We start from the raw sequence: 16,275 nt of genomic DNA, 5'->3' as shown, positions 1-16,275 counted from the left end.
TGGCCTCACTTTCATACATGTCATGGCACTTCTCTGAATGAGATCTATGGACTGTCCTTGTACAGCTAAAATAATGAAGCGACTGTGCACACCAGAAGATGCGCACGTTCAAGTTACAAATCCAGGGTTCGTACAGATTTTTTCGTACAGAAATTTAAGCATTTTTCCAGCACTTTCAAGTCTATGTACTTGTGCAGCAATAAAGCAATGAGATGTAGATTTTTTTTTTTTAATAATAGGTAATTTGTTAAATAAAGGTTTAATAAATTTGTAATGGATTTTAAGGCAAAAAATAAAGCAATTTCAAGGACTATATTCAGAATTCCTGCACATTTCAAACCCTATAAAACATAGTTAAAATCAAGCATTTTCAAAACTTAGAACAAGCCCTGTAAAATCACTTGTCCTATGTAGGATGGTGGAAAAGCTGGAACCTATCCCAGTGTCTCAGACCAAAAGCAGGGAGTTGAAGGCATGGATGGACAGCCAGTGTGCCATTATGTATATGATCAATTTAACACAGAGGAAAAAAAAAGGTTACAACTTACTTCCTCTCAGGTGGCATATAGTGCGGAATCATATTGGTCTGCGTGGAGCTCTGAGGATACCGATAGCGCTCATTAGCTGAGAAAGCTGCATTTAGGGTGAAGTGTTTCACATAAGACTCCAGAATGTTTACTACATTCATCAGGCAAGGAAGCTTCACCAGCTGTTGTCAATGAAACAATGAAACAAAATTAAATAATCATTTTTGTTAACATTAGACAATGCCCTTAAAGGAGACTAATTATGCAATCAAGAAACCAAAGTAAATCTGAGCTTATAGGTAGACCAGGAGAGATGTTGTGACGTTTCCACTTCAATCATCTTAATTTAGAAAGTTCTGGTCCGCATTAAATCATGCTTTTTTATGTATGTGTTATTAAAGGAGTAACACATGCATACCTTCTTTCTTTTGTTGATATAGTAACAGTCATCTTCCAGCTTCTTCTTGAGAACATCAGGGATGTCAATGTTTATAGTGATGCTCTTATCTTCACTCTCCCTTTTGGTCTGCGGCTCTTGTTCTTCCCTCTGTGTAAAAGAATATTGTTAAGTTTAGAAGAGCATATGTGTAATTCCATGTTCCAAGTCATGCAAATTAAGATTACAAATAATAAACATAAATGTTTTAGCATCTGGACCAATCAAACACAATTATTCATTATATTTAATGAATATATTAGCAAACCCCCTCACCCTACAACAAAACCAGGTGCCAAGATGTCAGTGATACTCCGTCAATATTGGACAATTAAAGAGTTATACACCATTCTAATCTGTGAAATGTCTTCTTTTATTTGTGCACACTCAGAGTAAAAACAAAATGTTGTGCTTAGGGATGCACCGATACCATTTTTTAAGGACTGATATTTTTTTTTCTAGTACTCGCCGATAGCGATGCCTATACGTTTATTAATTTCTCTCTCTCTCTCTTTTTTTTTTTTTTTTTGATGTTGCAGTTTTCCAAGCACAACACAGTGAGACTAATGAATGTAGGACAGCTTCTTTATTATTACAACAGAATTTTTTCACGGACGAAAACGAGATGATGACTAAATAAAAATGTGTTTTGAATGACAAAAACTATAACTAAAATCTACTCTAATTTTCGTCAATGAATAAAATCGAGAAGAAAATGATAGAGAGGGACGATTTGGGAAGATCACAGTCAGGACTGCTGTCCTGTGTGGAAGATGCGCACATTTGAAGTGTAACGTGCTGTTCTAAACGCGGGAAAATGCGGCGCTGTTGTGCGCTCTACAGGCTAGTGCAGCAGCACATCTGACTGCTGCGCAATCAATGAATAGCGCACATTTATGCCATGCGATTGCTTATAAGCTAATGTTGATGAATTATGACAATGTTTACTACACAATGTTTATATGGTAATATGTTTTAGACGCTTGTAAGAAGGCATATTTAATCTCCCTCATTTGAACTTAAATGAGCAACCTGCTACAGTGCAGACTGCAGACATTTCAAAATAAGAGTCACGATGTATATAATTATTAATTTTTCCTGGCCATTATTGTTAAGTTTGTTTACACAATAAACTGTATTTAATTTAATTTCTATTTAATTCATAGTAAACTACTGTAACTAAGAACATTTTTTTGACACATTATTCAATATATTTTACAAGTATAATGATTATAGTTAACTAAACCTAAAACCATGAAAAAACTTCATTACTTGAAATATACGTTAACTGAAACTAATATATATATATATATATATATATATATATATATATATATATATTATATTATATTATATTATATTAATTATTATATATATATATATATATATATATATATATATATATATATATATATATATATATATATATATATATATATATATACACACATACACAGTTTCTATGCTTTAGCTTAACCTGATGTACTAAAATAACAAACAGAAATAAACTATATAGACGTTTAAAAGCAAAAACAAAAATACATAAACACACAAAAAAAAAATACTAAAACTTTTAACTACAATTACAATGAAAGCAGAAAAACTAAAAATCAAAATTAAAAAAAAAAAAAAAAACTATAATAGTAGCTCAATGATAAGTGTGTCAATCCCTGATAAGTACTGAACTGAGCTCTCTTTCATGTCTTTTTGCACTTGAAAAATGCACTTTAAAAATCTTAATTTGTAATAAATTATTATTCAGAAGTTCAGCGCCGCGCCGCGTCTTGGACAACTCACAGGTATCGCACACCGGACGCACACATTCTATCTGCTCAAGCTCAGTTTCGAATAAACTCCTGATAGACAAGCTGCACAACGGGTGAGTTTTAAGTTGACAGGCAAACATTACATATGCCTATGCTTTAACATTTCGCACTGAGGTTAGTGTATGGAAAAATGGCACAACAGAGCAAAATGAAAGAGAAGGCTATGTTTATTATACATTTTTTTCTGATATAGTAGTCAACATTTGAAGTGGATCAAAAAAGTTAATCAAAGTAGTCCTAAGAACTAAGAAGGTTTTGTCCGAAGAAGGTTTTAGGACAACTTTGATGAAAGGTTGTGATCCACTTCAAATGTTGACTACTATATTAGACTTTATTCAAGCTGTTAAACTAAGCATGTAAATCTAATGTATCTTGCAGCACAGGGTGAAGTCAGTATGTACATTAACGATGATTTGAGAGAAATATAATATACATTTAATGTAAAACAATGTAAATAGCGCTCTGTGGCGCGGCAGGAATTTGAACAACTTAACTGGACGCCGCGGACAGGCGCCGAATGGTAATAAATGTAAGATGTCTCTTACTGAAATATGTAGTAGAAAACCCATGAAAGATTTACGTTCTGTCATGACAACTCTCGGAGTGTTTAGCATGGTAATGGGTATGACAATGTTGATATGTTTGGTCTTGGTGGAATAAATCTGCTGCAGCTTTTATTGCTGCTGCTGCTGTTGATTATTGCTGCTGCTGCTGCTGCAGAGCAAGTACAGGACTTGCTACTGCCAATACATACACAACACATTGCTGTGAGCAAGTAAGACATGCTGCTGCTGTACAATATAACGTACATTAATTACCCGTATTAACCCAGATCTTTACAGGTGGAGCTGGGGAAGGTGGAGGGTTTCTGAAGTGTGCTGCACTGCTAAGGCAAATGCTACTCATGTATCTGAAGATTGAGCACGCAAGCTCATTGCCTACTGATACAACAGGAACCAATCATCTGTGTCCTATAGATAATGATACAATTACGAGCAGGTTGAGTCAAAGGACCTATTAGCCTGCCCATTAGAGTTTTATGGCAGAACTTTGTATTTATTTAAAAAGCCCATGTAATATTTGGACCGATTTGGACAATGGGGGGCGCCATTTTGTTTAGCTGTACAGTGCGTTCTACGTCAATGACATCAAATGGTTGCACTCAGTGAGCTACTGACGCCGCCTGTTGCTGAAGCGATGCAAGTCTTCACTGCTTTCCTAGCGATAAGAAGAGGAGAAAAGAATGGGAAATTGTGAAGAATGTGGACGAATAAAACTTCCTAAAGAACCGCGTCTTTGTTCTCTCCACTTTAGCCCTGATGCCTTTGATACTTTTTCATCTGTATACTGTTATACTGTATACTCTTACTGACATAATACTTTGGGGCAATGGTAATCTAGTAACGCATACAAGTCTTAACATTCGCGGGGCTCCTTTTAAAACACAATCAGCCTTTTCAATTTGAGCCAGAGCGCAAAATTACTGAGGGTGAAAACATCGCACTGAAGACATGTAATATCTCTGTCGCTATTCGAACTACTGTTGTATGATTGACGTGTAAAAATAGTCTGATATGTCACCTGAATGCATTACACACGGTTAAACGTGCTGAGAAGATGCTGCTGTTTTACGTTATTACAGATATCTCGAGCATCACAGCACACACAAGCTTTGAGGCAGTCTGAGATGTTATGGGCTGCCCTTGTCAGTCTCCACGACAGGTGCGGTATCTGGTTAAAGCATACACTTATATCCATCGGCAAATGTTAGCTCTTTCAGTAGCTGTGGTCTACTAAAAGCCTCAAGGGCATCAGGGTTAAAGTGAAGTGAACAAAGGCACGGTTCTTTAGGAAGTTTTATTCATCCACATTCTTCACAACTTCCCGTTCTTTTCTCCTCTTATCGCTAGTAAAGGAGAGAAGAATTGCATCGCTTCTCTTGTTGCCCATCGACTGAAAATTACAACAAAAAGCTGCACAATGTGGCATCATATATTATATTCCTAGTTGTACTGCGGTAAAAATAGCAACATGGCAGCGTCAGTAGCTCACAGAGTGCAACCATTTGACGTCATCGACATAGAACGCACTGCGCAGCTTAACAAAATGCCGCTCCCCCATTGTCCAAATTGGTCCAAATATTACATGGATTTTTTTAAATAACAAATCATTCATGGGTTTTCTACTACATATTTCAGTAATTTTCATTTACATTATATTAAGCCATACAAGTCTTAATACCAGGGGTTCCCTTTAAAGACTGTGGTAGATTTTCCCCTATGCACCTGACTTAAGTTTACCTGGTGTCCCAGACACCTATGAATAAGTTTATACTCTACTAAGCCCACTTCAATGTCTGTTCGAGTTGACCGACGTCTCGGCCTGTTTGAGCTCTATCACCTGGTAATAAGATCTTTAGTGCTCCACTAAACACTATCACTTGAGTATAGAAGTAAGATTCTCTAGTGTCTAGTCTGCTGCGCAGCCTAAAAACCAAACAGACTCCAGACTATGCCCTAGAATATGCTTTGATACGAGGTCCTCCGGCCGTGATTAATCACAGAGAATCCCACCAGCAAGAAGAATACAACAGTTTATACAGGATATGAGCATGGCAAAGCATTCTACAATATGATTGGTTCTTCACATGTCAAACCCTTCTGTTACTAGGTAAAGCAAGATCTGCCCAAATCATGTGTTTATTAGTTCATTGGTTACTCAATATCATGGGGCTGTTATATTTGGATGATTGTCTAGCTCTCACTAAGTTTAATTTCCCCTTTTCTTATATTATGACATGATTCAGACACACACTGACTTAGGCCCAAGGTTTAAGAACATTTAGGTTTCAAAAGCATATAAATGTTATTCCTGCAAGGAAAAAGAAATGTTAGTTATGATTAATGAAAAAATTCTATCACAATGACTATATTAGCCTGGTTCTGTCAACACTGCATTGGCTCCCTATTAAACATTGTATACATTTTAAAATCTTGCTAATTACTTGCAAAGCACTAAATGGTTTAGCTCCCCAGTACTTGAGCGAGGTCTTAACACATTATAGTCCTTTACGTCTATTGCGATCTCAAAACTCTGGCCAGTTGACAATACCTAGAATATCAAAATCAACCACAGCCGGTAGATCATTTTCCTATTTAGCACCTAAACTTTGGAACAATCTTCCTAGCATTGTTCTGGAAGCAGACACACCCTGTCAGTTTAAATCTAGACTAAAAACTAGGGGTGTCCCCGACTACGGATTTACATAGTGCAGATAGGTATGCACTTCGCACACCAGCAAATCAAATTAAATTCGGCTAAATTGCTTGTGCGAGCATGCTTTAACTAGTCTACACTACAACATCGATGCACCGAAAAACAATTAAAAAAAAAATTAATTTACAGAATTTGAATTAGAACAGAATATACCGTTCTAATAAATAAAAATAATTTTAAAGAATATGAAATAGTCATAATTAAGTCACAAGTGCAAAATGCCTGAAGTGCAGGGGAACATATATTCAAAACACAAGCCACAAATAGTTAAATTAGATAACCCAGAGTGATGAATAAATAAATTAAAATTAAAGAAATTATTATAATAACAAAAGTAGCCTATAGCCAGAATTGTCAACTTCGTCTTTTTAACTGCAGAGGCAATAAACGTTAAACTGGAGTGGCAGTCTTTTTAGCAAAACATTCACAGCATCCAAAAATCAAATGAGAATTGGCTGAAATGTTTTGAAATCACTTGTAGGCCTACCTGATTAAAATAAAAATACAGTCTTTCACGCAATCTGCCTGTGTCCGTTTGAGTCTTTTCAAATAGTGCGCTAGTCAACACGTTAACGTTGGCCGACAGAAGCGTGCCGTTTGTTTGTCGTTGTTGAGCGGTAGGACATGATCTGTTGGCACAACTTGCATCTTCCTTTTTTTTGGATCATCTTTTACCATTTCAAAGTGCATTAAATTCTACACTTCAGATTTTCTTATCCCAGACATTGTTAAAGATTTAATCCCTGCCGCCAAGATGCTCCTCTGTCAGTCACGGATCATGGAAAGTGAAACTTAAATCTGTCACAGGGGTGGTTGGATTTATTCACGCACATTCAAAATATTTATTAAAAGCTTTTTCCTTTTCACATTTTTATTTACAGTATTATCATAATAGGCTGTATATTAACTTATTGGGAGAAAACCGGTAGGTCTATGTAAAATCAGATATTGAGCACCCCCATATCTCGTCTAATAACACCCTGTGAAGATTCCACTGTGAGATTGGTAGTCGAATCAGGCTCCTCCTATCGAAGCATTGAATCGTCGACTATTCAGGATCATGTTTAGATATGGCTTCTTTTTTGACCTATAGAGATTTAGCCGGCAACGGCGAATGGCACGGTGGATTGTGTTCACCGACAATGTTTTCTGGAAGTATTCCTGAGCCCATGTTGTGATTTCCATTTCAGTAGCATTCCTGTATGTGATGCAGTGCCGTCTAAGGGCCCAAAGATCACGGGCATCCAGTATGGTTTTCCGGCCTTGACCCTTACGCACAGAGATTGTTCCAGATTCTCTTAATCTTTGGATGATATTATGCACTGTAGATGATGATAACTTCAAACTCTTTGCAATTTTTCTCTGAGAAACTCCTTTTTGATATTGCTCCACTATTTTTCGCCACAGCATTGGGGAAATTGGTGATCCTCTGCCCATCTTGACTTCTGAGAGACACTGCCACCCTGAGAGGCTCTTTTTATACCCAATCATGTTGCCAATTGACCTAATAAGTTGCAAATTGGTCCTCCAGCTGTTCCTTACATGTACATTTAACTTTTCCGGGCTCTTATTGCTACCTGTCCCAACTTTTTTGTAATGTGTAGCTCTCATGAAATCCAAAATGAGCCAATATTTGGCATGACATTTCAAAATGTCTCACTTTCAACATTTGATATGTTATCTATATTCTATTGTGAATAAAATATAAGTTTATGAGATTTGTAAATTATTGCATTCCTTTTTTATTCACAATTTGTACAGTGTCCCAACTTTTTTGGAATCGGGTTTGTGTGTATATATATATATATATATATATATATATATATATATATATATATATATATATATATATATATATATATATATACACACACACATACACACACATATACACACACACACAGGTGCTGGTCATATAATTAGAATATCATCAAAAAGTTCATTTTTTTATTATAAATTATTTTTAAAAATGAAACTTTCATATATTCTAGATTCCCTACAAGTAAAGTAAAACATTTCAAAAGTTTTTTTTTTAAATTTTGATGATTAGAGTGTACAGCTCATGAAAGTCCAAAATCCAGTATTTCAAAATATTAGAATATTTCCTAAGATCAATCAAAAAATGGATTTGCAAAACAGAAAAGTTCAAGTTCTTTAAAGTATGTTCTTTTGTGCACTCAATACTTGATCGGCAGGACATATTACAGCAAATGACTTGCTCCTAGCACAAATTACTGCATCAGTGAAGTGTGGCATGGAAGTGATCAGCCTGTGGCACTGCTGAGGCACTATTGAGCCTTCAGATCATCTGTATATTGTTGGATCGACTGTTTCTCATCTTTCTCTTGAAAATATCCCATAGATTCAGGTCAGGCATATTGGCTGGCCAATAAAGCACAGTAATATCATGGTCAGCAAACCACTTGGAAGTGGTTTTTGCACTGTGGGCAGGTGCTAAAGTCCTGCTGGAAAAGGAAATCAGCATCTCCATAAAGCTTGTCAGCAGATGGAAGCATAAAGTGCTCCAAAATCTCCTGGAAGATGGCTGCATTGACTTTGCACTTGATAAAACACAATGGACCAACACCAGCAGACGTCACGGCCCGCCCAAATCATTATTGACTTCAGAAACTTCACACTAGACTTCAAGCAGCTTGGATTCTGTGCCTCTCCAGTCTTCCTTCAGACTCTGGGACCATGATTTCAACATGAAATGCAAAATTTACTTTTATCTGAAAAGAGGACTTTCGACCACTGTTCACTGTCCAGTTCTTTTTCTCCTTAGCCCAGGTAAGATGCTTCTGACGTTGTCTCTGGTTCAGAAGTGGCTTGGTAGTCCTTTTCCTGAAGATGTCTGAGTGTGGTGACTCTTGATGCGCTGACTCCGGCTTCATTCTACTCATTGTGAAGCTCTCCCAAGTGTTTGAATCGGCTTTACTTGACAGTATTCTCAAGCTTGCGGTCATCCCTGTTGCTTGTGCACCTTTGCCTACCCAATTTCTTCCTTCCAGTCAACTTTGCATTTAATATGCTTTGATACATCACTCTGTAAACAGCCACCCCATTCAGTAATGACCTTCTGTGACTTACTCTCTTTGTGGAGGGTGTCAATGATTGTCTCCTGGACCATTGCCAAGTCAGCAGTCTTCCCCATTAGTGTGGTTTCAAAGAACAAAAGATACCTGGAATTTATACTGTAGGGATGGTCATTTAATGAAACTCAAATGTAAATATTCTAATATTTTGAGATACTGGATTTTGGACTTTCATTAGCTGTACGCTCTAATCAACAAATTTAAAAAAAAAAAAAAACCTTTTGAAATGTTTTACTTTACATGTAGGGAATCTAGAATATATGAAAGTTTCATTTTTTAAAATAATTTACAATAAAAAAAATGAACTTTTTTACGATATTCTAATTATATGACCAGCACCTGTGTATATATATATATATATATATATATATATATATATATATATATATATATATATATATATATATATATATAATGTATATATATATATATAAAAGTTTATCTTGGTCTCATCAGACCACAGGACATGGTTCCAGTAATCCATGTCCTTAGTCTGCTTGTCTTCAGCAAACTGTGGGCTTTCGTGTGCATCATCTTTAGAAGAGGCTTCCTTCTGGGACAACAGCCATGCAGACCAATTTGATGCAGTGTGCGGTGTATGGTCTGAGCACTGACAGGCTGACCCCCACCCCCCACCCCTTCAACCTCTGCAGCAATGCTGGCAGCACTACGTCTATTTCACAAACACAACCTCTGGATATGACGCTGAGCACGTGCACTCAACTTCTTTGGTCAACCATGGCGAGGACTGTTTTGAGTGGAACCTGTCCCGTTAAACCACTGTATGGTCTTGGCCACTGTTCTGCAGCTCAGTTTCAGGGTCTTGGCAATCTTCTTATAGCCTATGCCATCTTTATCTAGAGCAACAATTCTTTTTTTCAGATCCTCAGAGAGTTCTTTGCCATGAGGTGCCATGTTGAACTTCCAGTGACTAGTATGAGAGAGTGAGAGCGATAACACCAAATTTAACACACCTGCTCCCCATTTACATCTGAGACCTCGACACCGGTGAGAGAAAATGGCTAATTGGGCCCAATTTGGACATTTTCACTTAGGGCTGTACTCACTTTTGTGGCCAGCGGTTTAGACATTAATGGCTGTGTGTTGAGTTATTTTGAGGGGACAGCAAATTTACACTGTTATACAAGCTGTACACTCACTGCTTTACAGTGTAGCAAAGTGTCATTTCTTCAGTGTTGTCACATGAAAAGATATAATAAAATATTTACAAAAATGTGAGGGGTGTACTCACTTCTGTGAGATATTGTATTTGTGTATAACTCAACACACAGCATGGATTAAGGACATGGATTACTGGAACCATGTCCTGTGGTCTGATGAGACCAAGATAAACTTATTTGGTTCAGATGGTGTCAAGCGTGTGTGGAGGCAACCAGGTGAAGAGTACAAAGACAAGTGGGTCTTGCCTACAGTCAAACATGGTGGTGGGAGTGTCATGGACTGGGGCTGCATGAGTGCTGCCGGCACTGGGGAGCTACAGTTAATTGAGGGAACCATGAATGAGCAGAGCATGATCCCCATGATCCCTTCGGAGACTGGGCCGCAGGGCAGTATTCCAACATGAAAACAACCCCAAACAGACCTCCAAGATGACCACTGTGGGGCATCCTCAAATGGAAGGTGGAGGAGCACAAGGTCTCTAATATATATTATATATATTTATTTATATTATTTTTTTTTTTTAATTAAAATTGGGCCCTCCTGAACATACAAGCATAGGCATGTGCCTAAAAAAAAAAACTTATGCATAAATCCGGTCATGCCAAAAGTGTATACATTTAGAAAAATATTGATTAATTCTCATATCTTTACATCATATTTCTTTAGAAAGAATGAGCATTTAAATTTTCCAAAGCTATGTGATCTGAGTAGGTTTGAGCATCCATTGAGCGCCCATATTACTATATTATCCTTTCAGCCAGAGCAACAGAGGGAGCTTGTGGACAGAAAACAGGAGTTATGATGCTGTTATGATCACCAGTTGGAGTGCCCTACATATCCACCAGAGGGCACTTCTTCATGGACCACTGTCATTCTATCAAGATCTGCATTTCCCATAATTCTTTGCCCAGACTCATCATGTGTGATTTATTCAGCTGTTACTCATTACCTTGTCAACTTACTCTATATAAGCCTGGTTTGTTCAGTCTTTTATTGCAAAATCTTGTCTAGTGTTATGCTGCAATTCTGAGGATACTGTGATTTGTTTGCCGTGTTATGGTTTTGATCTCTGCCTGTTCCTGGAGTTTCTTGTCTGCCCGTGTTCCTGTGCCCTGTGACTGTTTGGACTCTTTACCCTGTGTTTATGACCTCTTGCTATTTATTGGATTATGTTTTTTGATTACCCTTTAAAGGGCACCTATTATGCCCCTTTTTACAAGATGTAAAATAAGTCTCTGATGTCTCTAGAGTGTGTATGTGAAGTTTTAGCTCAAAAAAACCCACAGATCATTTTTATAGCATGTTAAAATAGCCAGTTTTGGGGGGTGAGCAAAAACGAGCCATTTTTGTCTGTGTCCCTTTAATTGTAAATGAGCTGCTGCTCCTGGCCCACTTTCAAGAAGAGAGCAGGGCTTCAAGAGCTCATGCAACAAACAAACAGGACAATCTTATGCACTGAAAATGTCAGAAACTATCGACAGCGGTGTTCATTTCGAACCGGAGTCAGACAATGATGCCTACAGAGCCACAGTATATATGCTGCATGGAGACAGAACAGGTATAGTTTAGTTTCATTACGATTATAAATTATGTTGTCATCTTGCTTTTATCCACTATTAGTGCAAGCCTGTCGTAGCGGACCCCGTCCGAATGATGGTCAAAACTTTACTGATGAGTTTTATGAAGTTTATTGTACATCAAACAAAAAATTAAGCATCCATTTTCACTCCAGAAAATCACCTTAAGAGCTGAATAAAACACAGTACAAGAGGTGCACATTACAGTCTTATCCATAAACTCTCTCTCTCTCTCTCTCTCTCGCATTAACACAGCGATCAAATTACACAAAAACACTCGTTACAACTAACAGTAAACAATATAGACCTTATTCTTTTTTTAGATGGAGGTGCTTAAAAACTGGTAAACTTTATATCCGTAAAAAAAAAAAAAAAACATTGTGGGTGGATTTTTATCATTGTAGGGTGGATCCTCAACCCAAGGTCTCTGAGCAGTTCCGTAACAGATGCTTTTAAATCTAAACATCTTGAAAGAGACCTGAAAATGGCTGTCATAAAGAAGCATTAAATCAAAAACCCACAAATCCAAGAGTGTAAAGCTGGTTGCATCATACCCAAAAGGACTTGGAGGTTGTAACTACTACCTCACCTGCAACAAAACAAATTATGATTAAAAAAAGGTTTTAAATACTTTCTGAACCTGCTTTTAACTCCGTGGTAAAGGTTTCACACTTGTAATTTAGAAGCAGGGTTAGCACCATTTTTTTACCTAGAGTTACAGTTGTATAAACAGTAGTTTCAGTTTTTGAGGGAAAAAATGTCAAATGGTGATGGTAAACACATGAATTGGAGTGAAGAGACTATTTCATTCTTATCTTTACAGTCCGAAAAGCCCATTCAGGAAAAAACTTATTATAGCAGGGATGTGTCGGTCAACTTAATTGCCCCACTGACCAAGTACCACCAGCAGTGGCATGCTGAAATACTTTTTTTTTTTTTTTTTTGTATGTTACTGCTGTTTTACGTGAATATTATGATATAAGTAAAGCACAGAGCTTTGTTTACAAAAGAAATAATAGGTTAGCAAATTAATCCTTAGTTTCACAGACAAGGCATGAGCCTAGTCCCAGAATAAAATGCATGTTTGAGCTGTTTTAACTGTAAGCAACTTGCACTGACATCTGAAAATGTCAATGCAATTGTTTTGTTTCAAAATGCACACTATTTTTTTTTTTTTACAGTATGTTTATAAAAGCTACTTAAATATCCTTGTTGAACTAAGGCCTAATCCTGCTTTAATCTAAGCCCTTTTTGTGAAACCAGGCCCTAATGTTATATCACAACAATGGAAACATTTGGATTCATGATGAATTAGAGAGGTACACGAGCACGTAAATTTAATCGATTTGTCTGCTTTATATTCTGTTTTTTGATCTGGTCACCAGATTTTCTGTGAATTTAACAATAAGTTAAAAGTGCTTCCGCCAGACCGCACTTTCGTATTCTTCAAAAAGCTTATGCTGCATGTCCTATGCCTTCCCTATTCAACTTATGGAACGAACGCGGCGCCAGTTCCGTTTTTTCCGTAAGTAGAATAGGGAAGGTGTAGGACATACAGCATAAGCTTTTTGAAGAATACGAAAGTGCGGTCTGGTGAAAGCACTTGCACGGCAATCATTTATTTATACAAAGCACATACATTTAAAAAAAAAATTTAAGTAAATGACCGATCGTTTCACTAGATAAGACCCTTATTCATCGTCTGGTATTGTTTAAAGCCCTTTGAAGCTGCACTGAAACTATTTTTGACCTTCAACCGTTTGGGGCCAATTGAAGTCCACTATAAGGAGAATAATCCTGGAATGTTTTCATCAAAAACCTTAATTTCTTTTCAACTGAAGAAAGAAGGACATGGACATCTTGGATGACATGGGGGTGAGTAAATTATCAGGAAATTTTAATTTGAAAGTGGACTAATTCTTTAACATATGAAATCTCTTACAAAATTAGCATTCCCATCCATGACGCAATCACACCTCAGCATTGCCTTAATCTACATTTCCTTTCCTTCACCCCCTCTTTCCCCATCTCTTCTCTCTATATGCAGAGATGGCCTGAAATTCACCCAAAATCTATATGGTTTTAATGTGAACAATTATCACACAACGCTATACATGTTTGGTATCATGTGAAATGTCTCAGTGCAACTGATACAAAGGTCTCATTCCCACAGAAGTAAACCAGAAGGTAATAAGGTTTTAAGAGTTCAGAGATATTTTGCTTTCTGTGGTATGTGACCCCTTTCACAGGGTCTTTCATGCAAATGGTTTTCTGTCCCCAAAAAGGTGTAAACTACCCAGTCTTGGGACCCTGAATAATGCAAATTCCCATTGTAAAATCATGTTTCCATTTGAAAGAAGTTCCTGTCTTGGTCTGAGTATTTAAAGAGATGTTGCAGGAGGCTCAGGGCATGTTTCTGTAGTCAGATCAGCCCACATTGCTGAATGTCCAGGACACTCAGCAATGTGCATTTTTCTAATAATAAAAATAATTAAGAGAGTGGATCAAGACATGGGTGTTTAATTTCACCTCTACTTTTTGCACTTTATGTAGAGCCTCTCACGCAGTGGATAAGGCAGAATGAAAGCATCAAAGACATTGGCATAAATGGAGAAGACCACAAGTTGAGATTATACGCTGATGATATTTTGATTTAAGTAAACCCACTAACTAATTTCCTGAATTAATGAACATTCTAGAAAAATTTGGTAGATATGCAGGATTAGGGATGAGTACCGAAACCCGGTATTAAATTGGCCCCGGGGCTAAATTATGAAAGACCGGTGTATCGATAAGCTCTGACTTTAACGGTTCTGCTATCGGTATTGGAGAAATTATGAGGAAAATACATTTATTATTGCTATGTAGACATTATCTGGCAAATTCTATCTTGCCAGAGTAGCCAGCTGTTTCTGTATCTGCATCTATGATGCATTTTTGCTTTTCGCAATCCAGCAGAGAGATTGCGCTCACGCAGAGGAGCTACAGCGCACGCACAACATTTAAACCCTGTTTAATTGTGACGATGGAGGAGAGAACTAAACAACTAAACGTCTGCTTACAATTTAGGCCTGAGATGTTATTTTTGATTTTGGCTTCCAAGGATCATCAGAAAGAAGATATTTGAGGTAAAACTATTAAAAACTATCCTCGTTTCGTCTAGCACACCTTCATTCTCTTCACAGCTGTGCATGTTCGTTCCTCCCTAAACCCAAACTTAACGTCAGAATCAGCACAATCGGTGATTGTGATGCAGTCTTTACTGTTGCTAAATTGTGGTAAATGTTTGATAATTATTATCAACGTTTTAAAACGTTGAAAGCACAATCCGCGCAAGAGACACTGTTCCCCGGGCTGAATTTTGTGTGTGCGCTCCAAAACGGATCGCAAATAGACAAATTACACTTTAGGCTTCGGGTGCGCGTCCAAACGATCAAATACACACAAAAATATGTTAGAATGACCGGCTTGGAGAGTGTTTAGCTACTTAAATGCAGTTTATATCGTAAGTGTACATGAACAGCTGGGAAAAAATCTGATGTGTGTTATTATCTATGGTCTTAAAGTGACAGCAGTCACCTTCTGACAATTGTGCCATCAATGTTAATCAAACAACAAAATGCAAAGAGAAAAATCACTCACTGCTCTTCATCTGAATATAGTTAGCTTTAATATGCATTCATCTATTAATTTATACTGTGAAAACCATGCAGTTTTATTTTACATTTGGTTACTTAGATTTCTTTTATAGGCTAGGCCTATATTAGGCCTACCTGAACACATGAAAAAATGAAAGCACTTTATTTCATTTGTATCTTTGTTTTATTGTATTTGTCAGTTTGTTTTACTTTGTTTCTTTGTTCATGTTCTTACTGTATCTTATATAAAACACCAAAAATGCCTGCACACTATAATATAAAGCAATGTTAATTCAGCTCTTAATTTGTTTATATATATATATATATATATATGTAAACAAAAAGTACCGATAAGAATACCGTTAAAGTACCGGATCGATAAGCAGTATCTGTAAGAGTAGTAATAGCGTTAAAGACTTAACGATACCCATCCCTACAAACTAAACATACAAAAAACACAAACTCTGACTTTTAATTATACATCTCCAAAACACATTATAAATTTCACCTTAATTGGGATCAGAACTACTGATATATTTAGGAATATATTTATCCAAAGAAATCCAAACGCTGGCAGAGATAAATTTGGTCACACTTTAGATTAGGGTCCAATTCTCACTATTAACCAACAATAAACTATGACTTTTGCCTCAATAAACTCATAATTATTGCTTATTAACAGTTAGTAAGGTAGTTTTCCAGTTCAGGTATTGGGTAG

General features: G+C 36.8%; 1 protein-coding gene across 8 annotated transcripts in view; it reads right to left on the bottom strand.

Annotated features, from left to right (window-relative positions):
• The window catches only part of LOC127514118 (male-specific lethal 3 homolog), a 180,342-nt gene that overhangs the window by 124,900 nt on the left and 39,167 nt on the right, over positions 1-16,275 (bottom strand). For all 8 annotated transcript variants that reach the window (XR_007930569.1, XM_051896583.1, XM_051896572.1 and 5 more), the window contains 2 exons: positions 946-1,074; positions 549-709 (listed from right to left, as the gene is read on the bottom strand). Coding sequence is in view for 7 of the 8 variants with exons in the window: in XM_051896583.1 (XP_051752543.1) it covers positions 549-709; positions 946-1,074 (290 nt within the window). In the remaining variant the exon portion in view is untranslated. The remainder of the gene's footprint in view (positions 1-548; positions 710-945; positions 1,075-16,275) is intronic.

The sequence above is a fragment of the Ctenopharyngodon idella genome, chromosome 1 (genome assembly GCF_019924925.1).
Source record: "Ctenopharyngodon idella isolate HZGC_01 chromosome 1, HZGC01, whole genome shotgun sequence".
NCBI classification, from domain to species: Eukaryota; Metazoa; Chordata; class Actinopteri; order Cypriniformes; family Xenocyprididae; genus Ctenopharyngodon; species Ctenopharyngodon idella.
Note: the sequence above shows the minus strand (reverse complement) of the source record. Positions and strands in the feature narration are given on the sequence as shown.